The sequence below is a fragment of the Carassius carassius genome, chromosome 10 (genome assembly GCF_963082965.1).
Source record: "Carassius carassius chromosome 10, fCarCar2.1, whole genome shotgun sequence".
Classification (NCBI taxonomy): Eukaryota; Metazoa; Chordata; class Actinopteri; order Cypriniformes; family Cyprinidae; genus Carassius; species Carassius carassius.
In genome coordinates, this window is record NC_081764.1 from 23,332,820 (window position 1) to 23,354,935 (window position 22,116).

General features: G+C 36.6%; 1 protein-coding gene across 1 annotated transcript in view; it reads left to right on the forward strand.

Annotated features, from left to right (window-relative positions):
- ube2o (ubiquitin-conjugating enzyme E2O) overlaps positions 1-10,354 on the forward strand; it is a 79,445-nt gene extending 69,091 nt beyond the window's left edge. Inside the window, exons 16-20 of the mRNA XM_059560557.1 lie at positions 4,067-4,531; positions 4,807-4,943; positions 5,086-5,289; positions 6,429-6,486; positions 6,865-10,354. Coding sequence (XP_059416540.1) covers positions 4,067-4,531; positions 4,807-4,943; positions 5,086-5,289; positions 6,429-6,486; positions 6,865-7,613 — 1,613 coding nt within the window. The 3' untranslated portion in view covers positions 7,614-10,354. The remainder of the gene's footprint in view (positions 1-4,066; positions 4,532-4,806; positions 4,944-5,085; positions 5,290-6,428; positions 6,487-6,864) is intronic.
- The last annotated feature ends 11,762 nt before the right edge of the window (positions 10,355-22,116 follow it).

Genomic DNA, 22,116 nt, shown 5'->3' on the forward strand with positions numbered 1-22,116 from the left:
ACATTCAAAGTCCGGTGCTACACTGCTTTGTCAAGTCAAGTCACCTTTATTTATATAGCGCTTTAAACAAAATACAAATACTGAGGTGCTAAACTATTCAGGGCTTTATAATTAATAAGCAATATTTTAAAATCTGTACGATGTTTGATAGGGAGCCAGTGCAGTGTTGACAGGACTGGGCTAATATGGTCATACTTCCTGGTTCTAGGAAGAACTCTTGCTGCTGCATTTTAGACTAGCTGTAGTTTGTTTACTAAGTGTGCAGAACAACCACCCAATAAAGCATTACAATAATCTAACCTTGAGGTCATAAATGCATGGATTAACATTTCTGCATTTGACATTGAGAGCATAGGCCGTAATTTAGATACATTTTTGAGTTGGAAAAATGCAGTTTTACAAATGCTAGAAACGTGGCTTTCTAAGGAAAGATTGCGATCAAATAGCACACCTAGGTTCCTAACTGATGACGAAGAATTGACAGAGCAACCATCAAGTCTTAGACAGTGTTCTAGGTTATTACAAGCAGAGTTTTTAGGTCCTATAATTAACACCTCTGTTTTTTCAGAATTTAGCAGTAAGAAATTACTCGTCATCCAGTTTTTTATATCGACTATGCATTCCATTCGTTTTTCAAATTGGTGTGTTTCACCGGGCCGCGAAGAAATATAGAGCTGAGTATCATCAGCATAACAGTGAAAGCTAACACCATGTTCCCTGATGAGATCTCCCAAGGGTAAAATATAAAGCGTGAAGAGTAGCGGCCCTAGTACTGAGCATTGAGGTACTCCATACTGCACTTGTGGTCGATATGATACATCTTCAATATCGATATGATACATCTTTGTGTTCTCCATTACCAGGGAAACAATGATATTTCTACCAAACGCTCCACCTGCTAGCAAAGAATAAATGAGCATTTTCAATAAAACTTTTGTTTTGTTCAGACCAATGCAAAAATCGATGTGAACTAATGGATCAATAAGAAGACAATACATTATAAAAAAAAAATTAACACTATAGGGGTGTGTGATTATGTATGATTTTAATTTGCTGTTTTGATAATGTGCGATTTGATATTGTCGAATATATTACGAAAAGCAAACAAAACACCTCTACAGAGTGCGCATGCATTAGGTGATGAAGTCTAGAAGGTTAAACTTGTGCACGTGCACATTTAGAGTGCGTTCTTTCACTGCTTTAAGCAGTCTATTAAAATGCATGCAGAGTGCCGTTTTATCTCCAAAAGTCAGCATGATTACAAATGTGATATAGATTTTATACATTTAAATAAACAAGTTAATATAGACTTACATGTTAGACACCATATTTCCTGTTTTGTTTCTGATTTCTCCAACAAAAATCATTCCAAACACAGCCACAGCACTTCTCTGAGCAACATGACTGAATGTTCCTGAATGAATCAACCATTTAAACGATTCGGTTCAATCACAATGACTCATTTAACAGTGACTTGCTGCCACCTACTGGTGATTTCACATTTAAGGTACCTTTCCATTTTTAAAATTATTTAAAACATCAGTTTTCAATGTTTTATGTTTAAAATATCAAAACATTATTTATCCATTTGTAATTGCTGGTTAAGTATTCCATGTCCCTCAGAGCTTCATTACACAGTGTGTAAATACATCTAAATTCCACTTCTAATGCAGCTTCTGTGTTTCCTCTGCATTTCAAAAATGAATTTTGTTGATACTGATTTCATTTGCTTGGTAACAGCCCAAATACATTAATTTGACTCAAAAGATGGTGCACACTTCTAGAAAAAAATGGCTTAACCTGTTAGCCTGCACCAGAACACCTGCGTCCTCAACTCGCATGTGTCACACCTGTCAGCTGATGGAGGCGGAACTTACAGCGATCGCCTTTCTTTATTTTAACTGTTTGATTTTTCAACAGTTTTCATATATGTGTGAGTGTGTGTTATGTTGAATGTGAATGTATCTGCATGATTACCATCTGTCTGAGTGCAAATCAGCACAAATCAACTCGCTATTACTGTGTATTCACAGCTCTCACGGAAATAGATGAATGCCATCAATATGAATAGAGAAGTGGATTATTACTACTTATTTATTATTTATGGCGCATTTATATTATTACCATCTCTATAACTGGCCATCAGCAATTATTTGCATTGTAATTCATTATGAATGCTGCATTTCTAGCAATCTCAGGATGTTCTGTAATTGGCATACAAAGTTAAATTCTTTATTTTATTTCTTTATTTTTCTTACTCAAATTATTCTCTTTTTTTCTAGTGCTCATAAATCACTTATATGATTTCTAAGTTTCTGTCTAATCTTTTATAATTGAAAAAAAGTGGAATGTTTAATGACAAAAATAGTTTGTAGAAGCCTTCAATACAGTTGGTAAATCTTTTTTTATATTTGTGGGGTGGGGGAGGTAGACATAGTCCCAGAAAAATATTTGCAGGAATCTCATTTTTGATGATATCATCTTCAGATTTGAAATAGAAACTCATGAGACTTGTGACTTTCAACCCATTAATTTTCTAGATTGCTCCAGGACTGATTTCATGCATTATGCATTATATCAAATAGAAAAATTGGTACGGTTCGGTACGTTTTAGATACAGCAAAAAGAAAAAATGGCAGATAAATTTCCTTGATTTTAAATTTTTTTTTTATTAAAACTAACAAAGTGTTTTTTACATTGAACAATGATGGAGCTATTCTTTACCCATCTTCTATGGTGTTTTCTTAGCAGCATACTGTATAAAACAAAAAAAGCTCCTTATAAAAAAAAATGAAAATGTTATATTATTGTAGTACTTATGAACAAATACAAAGATGTAACTTTTTATATGGAACTCTATAACTCTTTATATTGAGTGTGTTTTTTCTCAATTGGTTCTCTATAGGGCTTATGTTTTTTGGAACAAAGCAGGAATTACGGTCTGTCTGAAATGGGCTCGTGAAGGAATATTGTAACGGGGCTCAATTACATTAAGCATGTCCTAAAAACTACGTTTTCCACTACAGAGTAAGGCGCTCGCTCACTCAGTACGCGCTGAAGGCTCGTTGCAAAATGGCTAATGCGTTTAACAGACCAGAAATAGAAGATCCTCCAATAACCAACAGGTCTGGTGTTTGGGTGCACTTTGGATTCCCTGTAAGCTATAATGGTGATGATAGAAGGAATGGTAAATAGTAAGGTCTCATATCCGCGGCTATAACGTAAATGTACCAATCGCCATGGTGATGTCTTTTGCCCTGTTTGAATCCGTTGGAAATGTCTGTCTAAATGCTGCGGGGATAATTTTTTTCTTGTATGTTTCTCATTTTTTTCCGTCTTTACCCAGATACTGACACACTAAGGTGATGTCGGCGTAAATGAGTTGATATGTTTCAAGTATTCCCGCTGGTGTTTTTTTTTTTTTTTTTTTGTATTCCCGCTGATGTACCCTAGATGCGACATATCCTTGTTTTTTTATCCACCACTCTCTTGCCATCACCATTATAGCTTACAGGGAATCCAAAGTGCACCCAAACACCAGACCTGTTGGTTATTGGAGGATCTTCTATTTCTTGTCTGTTAAACGCATTGGCCATTTTGCAACGAGCCTTCAGCGTGTATTACTGAGTGAGCGAGCGCCTGACTGAGTAGCCTAACATAAACATATAAGTTGGTGTTTTTTTTCTTCTTCGGGGGTGTCAGGGGCGTTGCCTGTTACGTCGTTTGGGTTATTGGGCTACCTTGTTGAACGCACATCATTATATTTCACATTTTTTTTTTATTTTCCAAATATAATTAATTAGTCCAAACGAACTGTTCGGTCCATAATGCGTACCGCGTACCGAACCGAAAGCCTCATACTGAACGGTTCAATACGAATACGCATATCGTTACACCCCTAATATATATATATTTTTTTTTTTATTTTTTTTTTCTAGATTTCTGCAATATCAAAGGCAGACAACACGAAATACAGAATTTTGTCAACTTTAGATATCCCCTGCTCATTGGTTAGGAAACAGTGAACACCTTTTAGCAATTATTTTTATTATTTTTGCTTGCTCAGGTGGAGCACCTGAAGAGAAACCCAGTAAAGAGACTCCACCACGTGGCTTCCGTGAGCTCAAAGAAGCCCTGAAAATTTTGGAAAGTTTAAAGAACATGACTGTTGAGCAGCTCTGGACTGGATCACCGACCTCTCCCACTGCCGAACCATCAGCCACAAGTGCTGCCACGACCCCGGCCGATACCAAACCCACGAAAGAAAAACGCTTTTTGGATGACATTAAGAAACTTCAGGAGAACCTGAAGAAAACTCTAGACAATGTGGCCATTGTAGAAGAAGATAAAATGGAGGCTGCCATTGAGGAGGAAAAAGTGACGGCGCCAGTGCTTGCTGAACCACAGACGCCTGTGCGTTCTGAGTGGCCTAGTGACACACCAGTTTTGTGTCAGCAGAGTGGAGGCAAACCAGGTGTCACCTTCACCAGTGCTAAAGGGGAAGTGTTTTCTGTTTTGGAATGGGCACCAGGTACAGACATCAGCAAACCTTTTTTTTTTTTAATGAACAAATAACATTTTGAATTATCGATTAACTACTGCATATGTATTACCTTCTTATATGAACAGTATGTAGTGATTTATTATGATAAGTGTGTTAGATTTTGAATATGAACAAAAATCAGTACGTTTTCAAATGTCACATCAAACATTTACGCAGTTATCAGATGTTTTTACTCAATGACTTGCATAGCATTGAGTCTCATTCCAGACGCTCTCTAAAATGACCTCTGTTTCTCACCATAGACAACCACTTGTTTAAAAAAATGGAGTTCCAGCCAGCAGAGGCAAAGAAGTTTTTTAGCACTGTAAGGAAAGAAATGGCCCTGCTGGCCACCTCTCTGCCTGATGGCATCATGGTGAAGACTTTTGAGGACAGAATGGTAAGTGAACCTTTCACACAATCTTTTTGTGCACAGATTTGGTTGTTGTATTCGGTTTATTTTGCAATGTATGAAAAATAAAAAATGGGAAATATGATTTGTTTCTTCAATTAATATTTCCTATGGTTGTTTTTCTCTACAGGACCTTTTTTCAGCTCTCATTAAGGGCCCTAACCGCACTCCCTATGAGGACGGACTCTTCCTTTTTGATATCCAGCTTCCTAATATATATCCTGCTGTTCCTCCTCTCTTCTGTTACCTCTCTCAGTGCAGTGGGCGACTTAACCCAAATCTCTATGACAATGGGAAGGTTTGTGTCAGTCTTCTTGGCACCTGGATTGGAAAGGTGAGCTGACCTAGTCTCTGATCTAATTTCTGGCTAATATACTCCTGAGGGTTTTGAACTAGCTACCTTCTTGCACTTACTTTGATCATTCTTCATTGTCACGATGTTGGATGACTTTACTTTTTGTCATTTCAGGGGGTCATATCCTAAATTATTTAGTTTTACATGACTGTTAAATTCTCTCTGACCACTGGAATGAAATAGACCATTCTTTGCTATTGTACCAACTCACTCACAAAATCGCTCACTCATTTACTCATTCACTAATCCCTATATAGTTTATGGCAGTTGAGTGCACTATATCAGAAAAGAGTGAAAAAAATGAAGTGAGCGAATATATAATATATATAGTAATATATATATAATATATAGCGACATATAAACTGCGCGAAAGAGAGGTGGAGCTATTGCAGAAACATTCATCACATATGTACATTTATATTACATGTACCTTATTTTAGAAAATATTTTTAATAAGAAATAACACTCACAATGACTTTATATTGTAATTATACATACCTCCACACCACATTTGTTGTTTCATCGCTGTTATATTATTATTATTAGCTTTTTTTGTAATGCTTAATGTTCATAATATTTACATACTATTCAAATATTGGCAACTAAAATAAACACATATTACACACAAACATATAACACATACGTTTTATGTATTTAGTATTTTTGGTGTATTGAAACCCCCTAATAGCGTTTTGCACTCCGACACAATGACAGTGATCATAGAGCGCCCTCAGGTGACCATTAATTTTACTTTAGAATGAATACGCCACATACAGGTGATTAACAAATACCACTTCAGTAAATTAATGCACTATATAGAGTGTAGGCTACAGGAGCACTGCGCAGCATAGAGCTCCCTCTCGTGGCTATAGACATTGATGTTATCTCTTGGTTCATTTCTCTTGGTTCATGTTTAAAATTAATTTTGATAAGTCGCACCTGACTATAAGTCGAAGGACCAGCCAAACTATGAAAAGAAGTGTGATTTATAGTCCGGAAAATACGGTATTAGTATTAATAAAAAGTACAATTTGGCTTTAGCAGTAGATGCCCTCCATTGCATTGTTTGAATATAGGTCAATGTTGACGTGTGATTTTTGTAATATTTCCTTTCACAGGGTACTGAAAGATGGACAAGCAAATCCAGTCTGCTGCAAGTGCTTATCTCTATTCAAGGTTATTTAAAAACTACTCCTATTATGCCCTTGTTAGTGTCTACTTGTTAGTGCTACTTTTTTGAAAATAATTGGGGTTATAATTGGCAAAAAAAAATTTAATGCAGTATATTTCTGAAAATTTAATTTTTGTGTGCATCTGCAAATTTCTGTGAAAAGGGCAGATTGCTTTAAGGCAGTAGGCAGGACTTGATACCACAATTTTAGCTTTGGAATGACACCAGAATCTAATACTTCATTACTGATACTAAATTGTCATAATAGGTGACAAATGAGCAGCCTAAAAAAACCCTGAATTAAACAGGTTTATTAAGAGCACTGCATGAAACTGCAATAACAAATACACTGTTGTGTAACTATTTTGTCTCCTCCCCTTCAGGTTTGATTTTGGTCAACGAGCCATATTATAATGAGGCTGGCTTTGACAGTGACAGAGGCCTTCAGGAGGGTTACGAGAACAGTCGCTGCTACAACGAGATGGCCCTTATTAAGATGGTACAGTCAATGACTCAGCTTCTCCAGAAGCCTGTAGAGGTCTTTCAGCAGGAGATCTGTGAGCACTTTGCCTGCTGCGGTTGGCGTCTGGTCCATCGGCTGGAGTCCTGGCTAGAATTGGATGGGGCAGTGACTGACCGTGCTTTACGTTGTGGTGTAAGCAGCCTCCATGAAGAACCTCTGGAAGAGATCCCGTCAGCTCTGGCCCACAGCAGCCCAAGCAAGCAGGATGTGCGAAGCGAAGAGGAGCTTGAGGACTCAGGTCTCAGTCCCTCCACACTGGGACCTAGTGGACCTCCTGGTTCAGATGGGCAGCAGGATCTGAGCCAAAATTCTGAGTGTGATAGTTCAGTTGTGGGTGGTGCAGGATCAGAAATACCAGAAGGTTCTGAAGAGGTGTTGGGTTTTGTGACATCACAACAAAGTGTAAAACCGTATCAGGAGTCTCAGCCGGCTGTGAGACCAAAGAAACGGAGAAAGAGCTATCGCAGCTTCCTTCCGGAGCGCAGTGGCTATCCAGACATTGGATTCCCACTCTTCCCTCTTTCCAAAGGCTTTGTGAAGAGCATGCGTGTAGTTTTGCAGCATTATCGAGCTACTCTCACAGCTGCTGGCATTCCTGAAAACAAATAATTGCCCTCCAGTGCAATTTTTCCCTTTTTTCCCCGCTTTTTTCAACCCAAGAACTCCTTTTCTCCTTAAATCCTTTGTCCAGGATCTTGGATCTGCTTATCAGGCCGGTAATGTTCCTAGCAGCCTTTGTTAATTGCTTTGTAGCACATCTTTAGTTGCTTTGTTTTTTGTTTTATTGTTGCCTCTCATTGTTCATGGGGTGGCAGCACACATTATTTGTTTCTATTAAAACAATGTTGAAATTTCATATGCTTCTATCTTGTTTCCCTGACAACCACCCTTCTGCCACACTGCTCTCTCAGGGAAGTATGGACAAAACAGATAGATGTGATGCTTTAAGAGATATTGAGGCATGACTGAAGCTTTTATTGTGTTGTGACTTTTCAAGATTTGTGGGTATAAACTGTACGTGAGGGATTGGATTTATTGTGCCATGGGATGCACCAAATGGTCTTAGGCATTGTCATTTGGTACTATGTGGAGGACAGAAACGATTTTTTGTTGATGGGATCATCATCAAACTCTCACCACGTAATGGTTTGCACAAGTTGAAAAAAGTTCATTTGCAGAAAAAAAATAAGGATGCTATTATACATTTTTCCAAAAAGTTTCAGATCAGTTGTGTGATTGTCTTTGGTTAATCAAATAATTATATGTCCCAGCATGACTTGCTATCTAGTTCATTTTTTCATGTTAGTGCTGCTAACATTGCATTGCTTTTCAGTCTTGATCAGTATCATCATTCTTTTAAAAGTGTTGGTGACTTGCTTTTTGATCGAAAAAAGTAAAAGTTGTACAACTGCCCAGTCATCCATACTGTACAGACCCTGATCATTCCTGCTGGTGTTTTGCACAGAAATCACATGAAAGTTGAGTGTCAGGTTTACATTTAAAAATTACAAAGCATCCAGACACACCAAAATATCTGACTCAAGAAACTGGAATCTAACATCCTCTTTCTCTGTCCCTCCACCTCTGTGGCACAACAGAGAAAGATTTTCAACATTAACTATTATTCTCTGTACAGTACATCATTTGAAACTTTTCTTACACTTTTGCCATAAATGCATACATATCATGAATCCAGTTTACATACATGTAAATACACAACGGGACCTTTAGTATGAGGCAGGTCAGTCTTCTAGGGGTCTGTGTGACCGGTCCTGAGAGTCTAATTAAATAATTTTAAGAGGTTTAGCAGCCAGGATTCAGGATTCATTTTGAGTTTGCATGAAAGATTCTTGTATGAATACTGATAAGTTTGACCAGTCACGTCCCCAATTCTTTCCTCTATCCAACATTATTGCCTTAAAACTGATTTCAAGCTTGACCCTAGGTTCCCCTTTTTGCCGCATTACACCTGTAATTTTCTATTAAGGGGCCCAGTCAATCGCACTAGTTAAGATGGAGAAGTGTAAATGTTACTTATTATTTCCACAAGCACAATTCAAGAAGTGGTATTCTTTAGACAACTGTGAAATTGTTTGTTTGTATTTTTGCCTATTTGAAATTGCATATAATTTTTTTTAGGTGTGTGTGTGTGGGGCAGGGTGATATTTAACCAACTACCAACTTTTTCCCAACAATATGCATCTCTGTGACATGATTTAGATGCTGTGATGTAGAAGCTTCATGTTAATCCTGGTGCTGTTGTTCTCCAGACCACTAGGAGCAGCTTAGACCTCACTCCTTTGTTTACATCAATATAAGGCCAGCTGTAATTAAAGCCCAGCTTTCAGACAACTCTCACATGTCTTTTATGTGCTGTTGCTCTTTGTGATGCAGTACTTGATAAGTACACACGGCTTTTATGGATATGGAGTCATCAGGCTGTTTTACATTTAACAGACCCTAGTAATTTTCTTAGTTTTGCATAGAAGTGATTGCACATAATTACACTTGTTTCTGCTTGAAGACACATCGTGTTTCCTAATGAGTTTTAATGAAGGCTGATAATATATATATTTTTTTCCCTCTCTGTAGTTTGGCTATTGGGCTTGATAGCAGATGTGTAGTGGTAATAAATTCTAACTTGCAGAAAAACATCAGCAGTATATGTCTTTTAAAAGACCGAATAGATAAATAAATGTCTGGCTGATGGCTTTGTGTCATTTTGGTTAAGATATTCTCATAAAGTACATATTTCCATGCATAAAAGTTGCTGACAGTGAGATGTTTTATGATGTTCTAGATAAAATGATTGATCTTGTTTTCTTTTGAATTTGTAGCTTATTACAGTTTGGCATTTGGAGAGTATAAATACTTTATCAAAGAGTTTCATATGCACATTACCTTAGTTTTTATTTAGACAAATTAAAAATTAAGTTGAGAGCTCTTCCACCGCACACTTCACCGGTTCAGCCCTCCATGATTCAATTTCAGTACATTTTCTGCATTTCAGTACTGAAATGTGAAGCTAAGTCTCAAGAAGGAATCAAACATCAACCTTAAAAATCTGAACTATTTTCTGTGTATGTGTACAATACTCTGAATTTAATCACTATTATAAGAAGAGGGAACAGCCAAAGCATGAAACATGTTGCTTTAAGCCTTAACGGCTACACAAGACTTGACTGTACAATGTAAACATTTCCACAGTGGCCTGTACTGGTAAACTAATAAACATATGATTTGTAGCCTGAATTCTCTGTACAGAAGTCATGATTATACATGTATACATTTAACAATCCTAAGTGGTCATGTGTGTGCTTGGGTTGTTTTAAAGTGTGTGTGTTGTATTATTTTTTTTCTCCATTTGTATTATTTATTTTTGCACTAAACAATGTAAAAAGGGAAGCATTAAATTATTTGCAAGCAGAACCATGGCAAAATATTGTGAACTAACCTGTTTTGTACTTGATTTTGTCCCTTTTTTTCCAGGAATTGATTGTCCATCAGAAAAACAAACATAATCAGAAGAAAAACACATATTTAAACATTTATTAATACAAATAATTATAGAAAAGGTTTAAGAGTGGGGGGGGGGGGGATTCTTTACCCTGACAATATTGGATACAAGAATTTAAATTGTAGAAAAGAAGTCCGCATCTCATTCCATAAACACTGGGTAAAGCTGCTCTGGCATTAAATCTGTTGCTGTGGAGTGATATCAATAAATGTGTTCATATCTTGATGTATAACAATCAGATGCATCCTAGTATAATTTTGTGATGTTCACTATTGTAAGATTGACCTTATTTTACTGTTAAGTCACATAAAAGGTTTAAAACTAACATCTTAATACATTGTTTGCATAGTTACACTGTAAATTGAATATCTATAAGTCAGTATCACTACTCAACAATGGTGAGCTATATAATAAATAGCAATTTTGTTTCCAAAAAAAAAAAATTTTTTTAAGTTGGTTCAAAGCATACAGTACATAAGGGTTCATTTAGGTACATATAAGATCATACTTCACCTTTGATCAATAATTGACAACATCATCAATAAAAAAAAAAAGCAGACAGCTTAAGATAAAATTAGTTAAAAATAACAGACCCAGACCAGGTCACTTGTGAAGCTTTAAAATGTTAGTAACCATCCCTAACTCCCTATACATATGTATGAAGTACTAACAGCTGAGTCTCTTAGGGAAATCAGAAGAAAGGCCTACCAACAGGGAAGCTTCTACTGACCTGATTCTTCTTTATCCCCACAGATTGTTAGTTAAAGCAGACTTGAATTGTTCTTGATGGTCAGTATATTTTAACACTTGGTGTGTTCATTTTACATTTAGAAGGATAAGAGATGTAACAGAAAAAGCACCATTTAAGTATCATAAAAGTAGTTCATTTGACTAATGCACTATATTCCAAGTACACAATTTATGGTATGGTAGCGGTGTGTAAGGCACAGACAAAAATGTCATTTGTCAGTGATAATCTTCCCTTCAACCAACACTGAGAAATCGACTAGTATCATCATAGACATCACAAATGCCAATAAGTTTGTGACCATATGTTTTAACAGTGGAACCTTAGTTGATTTCAGAACTATGGCACAGAGGAATATTTTCTGTAAATAACTTGAATTTCATTAAATTACAATTTTGTTAATAGCTTCAAAATACTTGTGATACAATGCATGGGGCAGGTGTGTTTTTTATTTGTTTCATGGCTTGATAGCCTCAGTCCCTTTCTACCTACATTATACATGGGGAAAAAGGAAACTGCTAGCACCATATCTGTTTATGGATCAAAACGTGGAGCCTTCACTTTAACATAAACCACATGAGGGCAGTTTGTGTTAAGATTACCTCCTCCCTTTCCATTGCTATAGGTGCAGGAGAGATCTGCAATAGATACCTGCCTTAACATAAATCAGATAGATTATGCCATCATCAAGTCTGGAAGCAGGTGCAGCCAACATGGGACTGGTACATAACCACAACTAGAACAAAATCCTCATTTTGAGACACAAAGGCTGGTTGAGGGGGTTGAGTAGGAAGTCTATATACAGACAAAGGTGATGGGTTGGATTGCTTTGATTTGGGTGTATCGCTGGAGTTGCTGGAATTTTGGAAAGTGTGACTAAGTAAGCCATTTAAAGGACATCAGGAGTCAAGAGTTAGACTGGGGCAATCTTTGTCTAAATGTTGCAGTTGAATCCACCAGACTAGGTTGAAACATGCAGTTCTCTATGGGTAAGTAAGCTAGTTTCCACATATACACTCTTCCCACTGTAAATCGTGCAGGTCCCACATGATGATACTTCTCACTTTCAATGTCTACATCAGCCACAAAGCCACAGGCCAGAGACAGGAAGGAAAACAAGCGTTGACTGGAAGCCAAGCAGACAGATGAGGTTCAGTTTTGACACCAGGCCTTTACATAAGATGAAGCCACAACTGATCAACAGCTCCTTACTGGACACAGCTTGTAAACTGGAAAACAGCCATAAGGAAAATTAGTCACCATAGCCCTACGACAAAAGCTTCTCTATCATGCCAGTACAGTAAATGCACTGACAATCTGGCAAACAGTTTTTCCCAATGAATTTTTTTTTTTTTTTTTTTTTTTTTTTTAGCTGCTGAAAGTTACAAATTTCAATTCAGTTCACCTTCAACACAGCCAAACAACACAAAAACAATTCTTATGAAGTTAGATAAACACTTCACAATTTTTATGGTCATTTGCAGTTGTTACCTGTCAGACTATTTAATATGATCTCAGTGAGATCTTTGGTAAAAGCCACGGGATACTGCACAACTGCAACAAAATTTCTTGAATCATAAGATTTATCACAAGCCAACTAGATGAGTACAGTCTTACTTTGAAAAAGTACAAGTTGGAAAGTGTGAAGGTTAAAAAAAAGTTTCCAACATCTTAATAGTTATCATTGTACAGAACACAAAAAGCTGTATACCCTCTGAGCTGATAATATATTTAGACAGAGAAAGACATGTCAAGCCAACATAATTAATCAGCCATCAAAGAACATGTCCTATTAAGTAATTACAGACTGGTGAGACTTTTATAAATAGCAAAAGTGTTGGAAAACTAAAACTTTAACTAGTGGCTGAAAGAAAGTAGCTGAAAGGTTCAAGCCCAATAACCTGTTAATCAAACTCACTGTATTATACAGGACCGTTTTATGTTGGTGTTCAACCCAATGCTAATTTACATGCACTACTGTGTACACTCAAACACCTGTCAAAAGACAGTGTTTTTTCCATGTGCAAAAGTCCATAATCCGTTACTTTGTCAGTGATAGATCTTTTTATTTAAGCTGATTAAATCGCTTTTGCCTGTCACTGGTAGACTATATGAGCTTGCAATATCAGGGGTAAACTATGATCATGATTTTCACCATTATTTTCTCCATCTTTGTTTTGCAAAGATTTCCTTAGTACTTCTTTGTGAGAAACAGGATGGGTAGAAAATGGAAAGCTGATTGTAGCATCTTTGGACCAACGGTACCTGTGTATGTAATGGAAATTTTCGGTATTGGTCTTTCGGTTCGGTACGCATCTGAAGGCCTACGGAACAAATACATTGTTGCTGTACAGCTGCATGAGCAGAACTTCATTGGAAACTTCCAGTTTTACATATTTTTACTTTTGAGAAGAAACAAAGTATTTTCTTTCAAATTATGTCCTTTTTCAGGAAATTCAACCAATAAATGTTGTTTTACTCTTTGATGTGGCATGACAGATCGTATATATGCCTCAGTTCATAAGGCAGTGCTTCCTCTTTACTACTAATTTAACATGACGCAAATTAAACATGAATGACCATCTATTGCCCTCATGTAATCACTTAATCAGCATTTCATCCATGGAAAGATGGAAATAAAACTGCTTGCAAACAAAATGTTGTAGCATTTAATTTACCTCAAGCCCGGCTCACACTGTGTGAATTTTTTTTTTTTGTACTTGTCTGACTGTATGAACATGATGATCATGTCACACCGTGGGATCTCAGTTGTCAATAATGTCAGACCCCACATGGAAAAAACCTATATAAACGTATATGTTTCAATATAGGTTTTGATATAGGTTTTTAATATATGTGACATATATAAAATTGGCCGTTTTCCTATATTATATGTACATATATGCACACATATATATGTGCATACATATACCTATATAGGTACATATATGCACGTATATATGCACCTACGTATATGTTCACCTATAATAGTAAAATTAAAATCCATAGCTGCTAGGCAACATAAATAAAAGTCCAAAATGTAGAAATGTACATTATTTATTTACTCAAGATCAATCAAATAGTACAAAACAAAAATTATAGTACAAGAACAAAAATAAGTCAAAAAACCTGTTAGGCAACATAAATAAAAGTCCAAAATATAGAAAATGTACATTATGTATTTACAAGAACAATCAAATAGTACAAGAACAAAAATAAGACAAAAAACTGAACAGAAAAAAAAATTATCTTTATTATTCTTTGAAGGTCTGTCATGACGCGCCTCATCATCCTCCTCCTCCGCCGCCTCCTCCTCTTCCTCTTCCTTCCTGCACTATCCAATGACATTTGATAGGGTGTCCCGAGATTTTAATTTTTTCCTCTTTTTTTTTTCGGCGAACACATTTTTTAGCGGATAGGCATTTTCGTCCACACGGATCTGGCGTTTTGGAAGAGTGAAACCGATGTTTTGAAACCGGGTCCCAGAGTGGATATATTTGAAAACGCCGCCTTTGCGTTTCATCTGCACGGCGAATCCGTACATTTTCTGAAAATATAACATCATCAGCTCACGTCTCGCCCCTAGTCAAACACCACTACATCCACGTAACAGCAACAAAAACATGAACAAACACTGAACGCTAACATTAACACGGATTAATAAATGTATTGTTCCATGTTCGTTTGTGTACCACGCAAGCAAATCCATGTCTTCTTCTCCGTTTTAAGTGTATCCCTGTGGCAGAATTACAGCGCCACATGCTATGGAATGCCAGAGCTGCCAATTTTAAAAATAAATAAAGACATAAATAAATATACAAGTAAATGTAAATAAACCAACGGTACCTGTGTATGTAATGGAAATTTTCGGTATTGGTCTTTCGGTTCGGTACGCATCTGAAGGCCTACGGAACAAATACATTGTTGCTGTACAGCTGCATGAGCAGAACTTCATTGGAAACTTCCAGTTTTACATATTTTTACTTTTGAGAAGAAACAAAGTATTTTCTTTCAAATTATGTCCTTTTTCAGGAAATTCAACCAATAAATGTTGTTTTACTCTTTGATGTGGCATGACAGATCGTATATATGCCTCAGTTCATAAGGCAGTGCTTCCTCTTTACTACTAATTTAACATGACGCAAATTAAACATGAATGACCATCTATTGCCCTCATGTAATCACTTAATCAGCATTTCATCCATGGAAAGATGGAAATAAAACTGCTTGCAAACAAAATGTTGTAGCATTTTGCAAAGTAAATGTAAATAAGAATAAATAAATACATAAATATATAAATAAATATACATAGAAAAGCAAAAAAATGAAAATAAATAATTATTTATACATTTTTTCCATATTTATGTATATATTTATTTTTTTCCATATTTATTTATTTATTCTTTTATTTATTTATACATTTATTAATTTCTACATTTATTTATTTTTACATTTATTTATTTATACATTTATTTATTTATACATTTATTTATTTCTTCATTTATTTCTTCCTACATTTCTTCCTACATTTCTTCCTGCGTAGGGTAATGAGGAAGGCGTGGTTTACCTCAGACATAGCAATCGAGCTCAGAGTAAGCGAAGGCGAAGGGTTGAGGCCACAGTGATGCCTATTGTGTGGCGAAATACAATTAGTATAGCTCACTGACGTTGATACGGTCTGTGACTGCGAGGTATATGGTCAAAATCCTAAATCTTACTGTGTGACATGGATAGGCTACTCTTTATTCCGGACATGGCCGTAGAACATCGTTTGGTCTGGATTTGTAAAATGTCCTGGGCTAACAAACATGAAAAAGGGACTCTGCAGTGCTTAATTTGTAAATTGCGAAGTCCCGGAACAAAGCGGGGTAACGGATGCCGGATGCATGTGATTACAGGAGGGAGAGGTGACGGAGCACTCGCGCAATCACATTGGTCAGCAGTGATTGACTGCATGCATCAGTTGCTTTTAGGGTCTGTATGTTCATGAATAACATGGAAATGCCATGCAATTTTAAAACAACAATTTCCAGGCCTAAAAACGTTTTAAAAAAGTTGTGAAATCTCTGTATAATAGAGTCCTAAATTTCGGTGGGGGACTGTGTAGCTATGCCGCATGGTTTTAATAATTCTTGCAGCTTTCAAGTTTATAATGAGGAAAATTCCTGCATTTATTCAACATAGCTTGTAGGTTTGAATAATAAAATTAATCCACGCAAAATGTAAGATTAAATAATTCATTCGAAACCAGTCTTCGAATCCATGAACTCCTCATCAGCGCATCTCATCTGCACAGTGACCTGCAGCACGCGCCGACACAAGACTTCACTCGCATCTCGGGACAGCTGACAGAACAGTCACTTGACTAATCGGGTCATTGTTGCATTGTCACAAAAATGTATAATTTGCACACATTTTTCAGTATTTTAAGCCATATGGTACTCGCGCGCTCCGAAGGCTGTATCATGTGCCCTCACAGTCACATCCAAAGTTCACGCGTATAAAGCCGCCTCGCGAGTAGCCTATTATATGAGTTATTTTTCGTAGTTTGTTGAGCTTAAGCAATCAAATACACACAATATGATGTCTGTTGTGGGTGTTGACAAATAAAACAATTTCATGACACACTCTATAGGCTAATTAAACACATGGGGAAAAAATATAGAAAAGGGGGAAAAATCAATAATTAAACAACACTGTGTCGTCAGTGTTGGTATTCTATCGGACACTTGCACTTAACATGAGGCTATATGAAAAACAAGCTCAAATGGAGTAAACAGGTTTTTGCTGGCGAATGAGGAGATCGCATCTGAGGCAAGTGCATCGCATTATACGCTTTCATCAACTCTTACAGGTTATATAACATTTATTGTTGCTATATGGGCGATTTGTTTTTCTTGTTGTTTAATTCACTTGGCCAAAATCTCATGATATAAACGATTAAGCGCTTATGCACAGGACATTTAAAACGTACAAAAGTAGGCTATATTGGCTTGCGAAAAACCAGTCTTCAAACACACAAAAACATTAGCCTTTACAGACATAGTGTTTGAGTAAAGAAAATAAATAATAATAACGAATTATAATAGAGATATGAATTTTGGATAGTTTTTCACGGCACATCTGGCTATTCTCTGTCTGCCATATGGAAACGCCGTCCCTGGAGGAGGGGGACCGCAAAAAAATGAGGTGCCGGATCGGATGTTGGAGGTTCCGGATCCGGTGTGTTGCGGCACAAATTAAGCCCTGGGACTCTGAGACTGAAGCGCTTGATATTTTCCATTTTTTGGTCAGAACTCACGGAAAGGAAGCATGGCAGATTTAGGCTACAGTGAAGTCGACGCAAGCATACTGACCAATGCTTTTGAACATTTTTTTTATTCTATTAAGCGGTGGTAATCTTTAGCCTACCTCCATAAACTCATGTCCAGGGGCAACCTTATTAAATGTATGAACGTCACGTTAATCCACATCGATAAATTCAGTTAGAGGATAAGACTGTAGGGCAGTTAGCCTACCACTAAAATCTAACCAGAGCTTCATCAGAGCCATCAATACAGAAGAGATCTTAATGCATTTACACAGCAATTAGCCTACAAGTGCATAGAAATATTATGAAGTGTTTTACATTTTGAAGACATAAATATGACACGATGGAATCAATGAAGTGATAGACCTATGTTTAATATGAAACTAAAACAGACACCAGGTGGCAGAAAGACGTGTTGAAGCGGATCAGCTTTGGATTTGTTTCTGATCATTTCTATTTAGGCCTATGCGTTATTTAAATAATAATAATAATGATAATAATAATAAATAAATGATCAAATGTTCAAAAAGTTGGCAGAGAGGGGTCATGTTCAGGGAAACAACATAATTGTTGATAGACTATTTTTCGGGGACACAAGTTTAATGCGCAAACCTGCGTGACCATATAGCAACTATTCAGAAATGGAAATTACGAATGCATTAATATTTTGTTTTGAATTTAAGAAAAGTCTGAAGTATTTACAGGTTTGTATCTCGTTATTATTTTCAGAATAGTAAAGTCTTTGTAACCAACCATAGTGATCAAATATCGAAGCTATTTATTGTTAAATTTTGTAAAAATTTCTGTAGGCCAAAAACTGCCAAAAACATAACTAAAAAAATAGCTAGTAGCCTACATAAACTTTTTAATTTGTATTATTATTATTATTCTTTCTTTTTATTATTATTATTATTATTATTATTATTATTATTATTAGGCTATTGTTATCATCATCAGCTGGCAAACCATTATGGAGTCTATTTAAAGGGAATGATTGTGGCGGAGAGTTTGGTCAAACTATGGCAGCAACAATAAATGTTATATAACCTGTAAGAGTTGATGAAAGCGTATAATGCGATGCACTTGCCTCAGATGCGATCTCCTCATTCGCCAGCAAAAACCTGTTAACTCCATTTGAGCTTGTTTTTCATATAGCCTCATGTTCAGTGCAAGTGTCCGATACAATACCAACACTGACGACACAGTGTTGTTTAATTATGGATTTTTTCCCCTTTTCTTTATTTTTTTCCCCATGTGTTTAAGTATAGAGTGTGCCATGAAATTGTTTTGCTTTTCAACACCCACAACAGACATCATATTGTGTGTATCTGATTGCTTAAGCTCAACAAACTACGAAAAATAACTCATATAATAGGCTACTCGCGAGGCGGCTTTATACGCGTGAACTTTGGATGTGACTGTGAGGGCACATAATACAGCCTTCGGAACGCGCGAGTACCATGGCTTAAAATACTTAAAAAAGTGTGCAAGTTATACATTTTTGTGACAATGCTACAATGACCCGATTAGTCAAGTGACTGTTCTGTCAGCTGTCCCGAGATAAGAGTGAAGTCTTGTGTCGGCGCGTGCTGCAGGTCACTGTGCAGATGAGATGCGCTGATGAGAAGCGCGCGAGAGTTCATGGTTTCGAAGACTGGTTTCGAATGAATTATTTAATCTTACATTTTGCGTGGATTAATTTTATTATTCAAACCTACAAGCTATGTTGAATAAATGCAGGAATTTTCCTCATTATAAACTTGAAAGCTGCGAGAATTATTAAAACCATGTGGCATAGCTACACAGTCCCCCACCGAAATTTAGGACTCTATTATACAGGGATTTGTAAAATAAAATTCCACAACTTTTTCAAAACATTTTTAGGCCTGGAAATTGTTGTTTTAAAATTGCATGGCATTTCCATGTTATTCATGAACATACAAGCAACTGATGCATGCAGTCAATCACTTAAACTGCTGACCAATGTGATTGCGCGAGTGCTCCGTCACCTCTCCCTCCTGTAATCACAATGCATCCGGCATCTGTTACCCCGCTTTGTTCCGGGACCTCGCAATTTACAAATTAAGCACTGCAGAGTCCCTGTTTCGTGTTTGTTAGCCCAGGACATTTTACAAATTCAGACCAAACGATGTTCTACAGCCATGTCCGGAATAAAGAGTAGCCTATCCATGTCACACAGTAAGATTTAGGATTTTGACCATATATCTCGCAGTCACAGACCGTATCAACGTCAGTGAGCTATACTAATTGTATTTCGCCACACAATAGGCATCACTGTGGCCTCAACCCTTCGCCTTCGCTTACTCTGAGCTCGATTGCTATGTCTGAGGTAAACCACGCCCTCCTCATTACCCTACGCAGGAAGAAATGTAGGAAGAAATAAATAAATGTATAAATAAATAAATGTAAAAATAAATAAATTTATAAATAAATAAATGTAGAAATTAATAAATGTATAAATAAATAAAAGAATAAATAAATAAATATGGAAAAAATAAATATATACATAAATATGGAAATAAATGTATAAATAATTATTTATTTTCGTTTTTTTGCTTTTCTATGTATATTTATTTATATATTTATGTATTTATTTATTCTTATTTACATTTATTTGTATATTTATTTATGTATTTATTTATTTTTAAAATTGGCAGCTCTGGCATTCCATAACATGCTGGTCTGGCATGTATACTACATCGGTTTTCGTGTGGCCTCGGATATTTCTTGAGACGAGGGAAAAAAGATCGGGGGTCCGTCTCCGTGTGGACGGGGCCGAAGAAGTAACGGGTACTTACGGTTATGGATAGAAATGTAGCGGAGTAAAGAGTACAATATTTGTCTCTCAAATGTACTTGAGTAAAGTCATGAGTACTCCCCAAAAATGATACTCGAGTAAAGTACAGATCCCTCAAAATCAGGGCTGCCGTCTTTTGAGTTCAGCTTAGAGTGAGATTGTGGGGGCGTGGCTTTGTTATGGGGAACGGGCTTATGGAGGGGCGTGGCTTGGTATGGAAAAAAAATACAAACACAAAATCCTTGCATTAGCAGAAGTGTGGACGACAAGCGTTCTTTTCTTGCCTGTCCCTGACACTTTAGATAACATCCTATAACAGAAAATTCAAATTTATCCATACTGACACCACCAAATATCAAATATCTGGACATGATTGATGAGTTGTGATTGATATAGATACAGACGTTTGGTCTGGGAACGCCCCCGGGAACGCCCCGTCACGTGATGTGAATGTGAATCATCATCAGCTGGCAAACCATTATGGAGTCTATTTAAAGGGAATGATTGTGGCGGAGAGTTTGGTCAAACTATGGCAGCAACAATAAATGTTATATAACCTGTAAGAGTTGATGAAAGCGTATGTGAATGTGATGTGAATTTAGCCCGTGGGGGAAAACATTGCCTTGGCGCCAATTGAAATACACGGGACAGTCACGGCGAAGAGTTGCTGTGTCGTTTTCTGTGCCTCCAATAAACTAACAAATTATGAATTGAAGTTCTACATCCTTCCTAATAAACATACAGAGCCGGAAAGGATGACAAAATGGCTACAAGCAATAAATTGTGAGGATGATCAAGGGAAGTTGTGGAATCCCAAGACTAAGCATGTGTATGTGTGCAGTCGGCATTTCATCACAGGCAGGCTATATTAACATCGTGTTCATTATTAACGTTAAAAGGTTGTTTCAGAAAGTGGCATGCATATATAATTAGCCTTATCATTCTACCTGAAGCAAAACTATGTAACGTTAGCCTAGTGTCGAACATAAACCCACTTAAAAAAGCGTGTGGACAAGTAACAACTTAGTTTTGTGTCAGAACTTTTACGCTTTCATTCATAAATTCACCCCGTCTGTGTTTGCGAAACGATTGAATCGCGGAATCCAGTAAAAAATAGAACTTGCTGTATAAAGCAGAACGTCACGGAATTTGGCTATTTTTGAATGAATACATCTACATTAGGGCTGTAAAATGAATCAAATATCGATATGGACTAGTGTATATGAATATTAAAGTTAAAAGAGACTACAATTGTTCTACGTGTCTCTGGGAATGAGTGCTCAATATGTGCATTTTTGTCATTCAGATACACATGATGTTCGCAGTGTTTTCCTCCACGCCGACTCCGCCCTCGCCACGCCCCCAGCTATGACTAGATGCCGACTGTATCTATAAATAAAATCATTTTGATATGGGATGTCGTTGATTTGACATTCTGTTCTTAGAAAACAATAATTAACATTTACTACTAGGCATTAAGGCTGTCAAAATGGCTGAAAAACTAAATTCGAATTTTTTACTTGTATATTATCAAAATTCGAATTGTATTCGAATTTAAAATGCATAATTTCAGTTAGGGTGAAGAGAAGCTTTTTGCTTCTATCCTGATGCCACAAGAGGGCGCATCGAGCAAAATATTACTAATGCACGTTTAATAAATGCATTAGAATACATGACTGTTAAGTGAATAATATTTTAAAAAACGTTTATAAACCAATT